The 3,204-nt window shown below is 39.6% G+C and overlaps 1 protein-coding gene across 1 annotated transcript; it reads right to left on the reverse strand.

Annotated features, from left to right (window-relative positions):
• Nucleotides 1-483: 483 nt before the first annotated feature.
• LOC127862953 (uncharacterized) lies at nt 484-2,032 on the reverse strand. Its single transcript, XM_052402226.1, has 2 exons — nt 1,478-2,032; nt 484-959 (listed from the first exon to the last, which is right to left on the reverse strand). The coding sequence occupies exons 1-2, from the start codon at nt 1,920-1,922 to the stop codon at nt 724-726; spliced, it is 681 nt and encodes a 226-aa protein (XP_052258186.1). The 5' UTR covers nt 1,923-2,032; the 3' UTR covers nt 484-723.
• Nucleotides 2,033-3,204: the final 1,172 nt, after the last annotated feature.

Genomic DNA, 3,204 nt, shown 5'->3' on the forward strand with positions numbered 1-3,204 from the left:
AAGTATTCGCATACCCGGCGTGTTTAATCGCCAGCGGAAATATTCAATCGCCATTGGCTTTTTTGCGATCGGAAACGCCAACATATAAACACATATCCGTCTCCGAAATAACGTTAGAAAAATACACTTTTAAATAATTAAATTTAAAAAAGGGTTAAATTGATTTTTGTTTTTTGTCACTTGTCAGTCGCATATTCACCGCATGAAATGTGTAATATTAAGTGCACGTATATTTAAACCACACGTAAATGTTCGTAGGTAAAAAATATGCTACGAGCGATCACATCATATGTGTCCTCACATGGCATATTATCAGGGTTTTTTTCACCATCGAAATATATGGTGGTATTTAATTGTTTCATTTACATGCAGTTTCCTTTTCATTTCAATCCCACTTTACGATCCGCGTCAAGTGAAATTTGATAATGATGATAGTTTTGTCCACGGGAGCGCGCATGTGGGTGCATGCCAACAGATAAGCAATATCATTTCTTCTGTTTAATGGTGATTACAAAACAATATACTCGCCATACAAACGCCATTGAATGCGTGTGAAACGTTAACCTGTAGAAATTGAATACCCCCCCCCCCCCGTCCAATGAAATTCGATGTGTGTATTCCAGGTTTATTTACAGGTCTTATCCGCGTCTTCACGACTACATATAGGTACGGACCTGCCAATGAAATTCGAATGCAACCTTTTGCTTTTTCAACATGTACTTGCTACGCACAGTTTCTTATATAGCAGTCAATCCCTGGCCAAGGCTCATATAGCTCCGGGACTCTATACGTATAACAAACCATGCTTGTTGGCACGTGAAGGACGTGCGCACACGTAACATCAGCGGTGCACATTGCCTGGCATTCCTCGACCGTCTTGTTAATCCAATTATGTATTGATTCTCCCGCCGTAGAGGTGTCTTTCATTTTTCTGAAGGTGTTGCCGAAGGACGGACACTCTGAAAAATATAATTACATATCCAGGACCGCCGTGTTCTTCACGATGCGTCGAAGAACGCCCCAAGCCTGGAGCTAATTACGTCACCGCCCATCTCGACCGTTTGATTTCATTATAAACTCCACACACACAAGCAAATCGCCGAACTGCAGTGCATCATTATTTTTTTAATGTAATCGCATAAAAAGCAAGCATAACATTGTAAAGGATTAAGAGAATTTCATTTTTAACAATATGTAAAATAGTTTTGTGAACTTAACGTAAATTCGTTTCATTAGTAATAGCAAGTTTAAGTACTACTACTACTTCTACTACTTCTACTACTACTATAATGATAATAATAATAATGATAATAATAGCAATACTATTTTGAAATTTTTACAGAAAAATTAGGAGTTAGGATTTCCTTAGAGGCATAGAAATACATCAAACCCTGTAACCCTACACCGCTATGTGCACCAGCATGCGCAATACTGATTAATATGTGCATACTTATACTTAGGAAGACAATATACTCACCGCTGGAGCAAGATCCAGACGTTGGATTGTATCTTAAGAAATTCTGACAATTTACAATCGCTAAAGACGTTGTCATCTGCGGTGTCAGTGTTGTGGCGACATCTACAGGCGTTGTCATCTGCGGTGTCGGTGTTGTGGCGACATCTAGTCTGAAGTAGCGTGCGCCGGAAAAGTTGCAAACTTCGGTGATGCCAGCTGCGTTTCTAGGAAAAACGAAGCACTTTTCTGCGGCGTCTGTCAGGAACCCCACGCAGTCCTCATGTCGGGAGCACGCAATAGCGCACCGAACGGCACTTCCGGTTGGCGTCACAAGGATAGCTGGGAAACAGGTAGCGTTTGGAGCCAGCTCAACTTGCTCAAAATTTAGGCGATTAAATACTGCGTTTGCTTCCGCCGAAACCAGCAACACGAGCATTACATATTTCTCCATGACCATATAACGCATTGATACAGCGATGTGTGTCAAAACGCTACTGAACGTTTCGTTAATGAATTCTAAAGTGAGCGTACGCTTGTTTTGACGCTGGTTTTGACAGCATTAATTACCTAATTGAAGTGAAAATGCTGAACCCTTGTTTGTGTTCAACAAACATACTCAAACAGATCTTATTACCGCGTCTGTATACACATCATTAATTTTAGAGAAACCGGCGGCATATCAATAAAAGCTCTGCGTGTACAATCAATTTTCTATAGACGTTTTTTTTATTCAAATGAAGTAATTAATTTTAATTAAGGGAAATCAGTTTGAACAGTATTTTGGAAAGACTCTACTGGAAAATAATGAATAAAAGTGCTTACGCGTTTTCTTCGCAAAACTATAGTTAAAGTACAAGTTTGAAATTGGTATTGTTCAATAAATAATTGGTAGCCATCTGCCTGTTCACAGCACAACTGTTGAATTTATCACGTGTTCCAGATTCAGACATTGATTTCGAAGCATTTTTTTACGGATTGGCACACGCGTCGATAATGTCTTCTATTCATCAAAGGGTAACACACAGTCTTAAAAACAAATGAAGCTGTCAACACCAAAATATACTAGTACTTTATACAGTCGAAACCCTATGGCTCGAACTCGCGCAGACCGACACGAAAAGTTCGACCCATCAGAATTTCGAGAAAAAAAAACGATTTCTAATATAATGTCTATATATGAACATTCGTCCTACGGAGCTTCCGACCTACCGACCGACGGACAGGTGCAAAACAATTTGCTTCCTGTAGCAACATATCCTTCGAATAAGGGCATATTTATTCAAGCGGTGAAGTATGCATTGGGTTTCAATTTTGCGGATATGACATTGATTCAAAATCAAATCTCATATTTAGACATTTGCTCTGTCGAGATAATTAAGACGCGTCAGTATACGATATATAAATATTAGTTCTCTGTTCTCGCCGAGCTGTCCCGCTATCTCGTTTCGTTTTCTTGTAATTTCACATCGTGATTTCTTTACGTCGCATCGATATATTTTTATTGTGCCTTCGCGTTCTCGCCCTTGTAATTCTAACGTTGATAGTGCGAAATCACGATGCGATAATACGAGATTACGACGTGAAACTGCGGGATTGCAATGCGACATCGTCAGATCACGATGCGAGGTTACAAGAATATGATGCGAGATCGCGAAATCACTTTCATAAGCTCGAATCATGTTCTTGCATTTTCGAACCTTGAAGAAAAACTACAACAGTGGCTACACATGTGAAAACATGATGCGAAC

Source organism: Dreissena polymorpha, chromosome 16 (assembly GCF_020536995.1).
Source record: "Dreissena polymorpha isolate Duluth1 chromosome 16, UMN_Dpol_1.0, whole genome shotgun sequence".
Classification (NCBI taxonomy): Eukaryota; Metazoa; Mollusca; class Bivalvia; order Myida; family Dreissenidae; genus Dreissena; species Dreissena polymorpha.

Bases quoted from the DNA above. Each gene is read 5' to 3' on its own strand.
- LOC127862953 (XM_052402226.1), bottom strand. From the start codon at position 1,922: ATGCGTTATATGGTCATGGAGAAATATGTAATGCTCGTGTTGCTGGTT. The intron at 960-1,477 runs GTGAGTATATTG...TATATTTTTCAG, and splicing joins GTCTGGATCTTGCTCCAGCG to AGTGTCCGTCCTTCGGCAAC.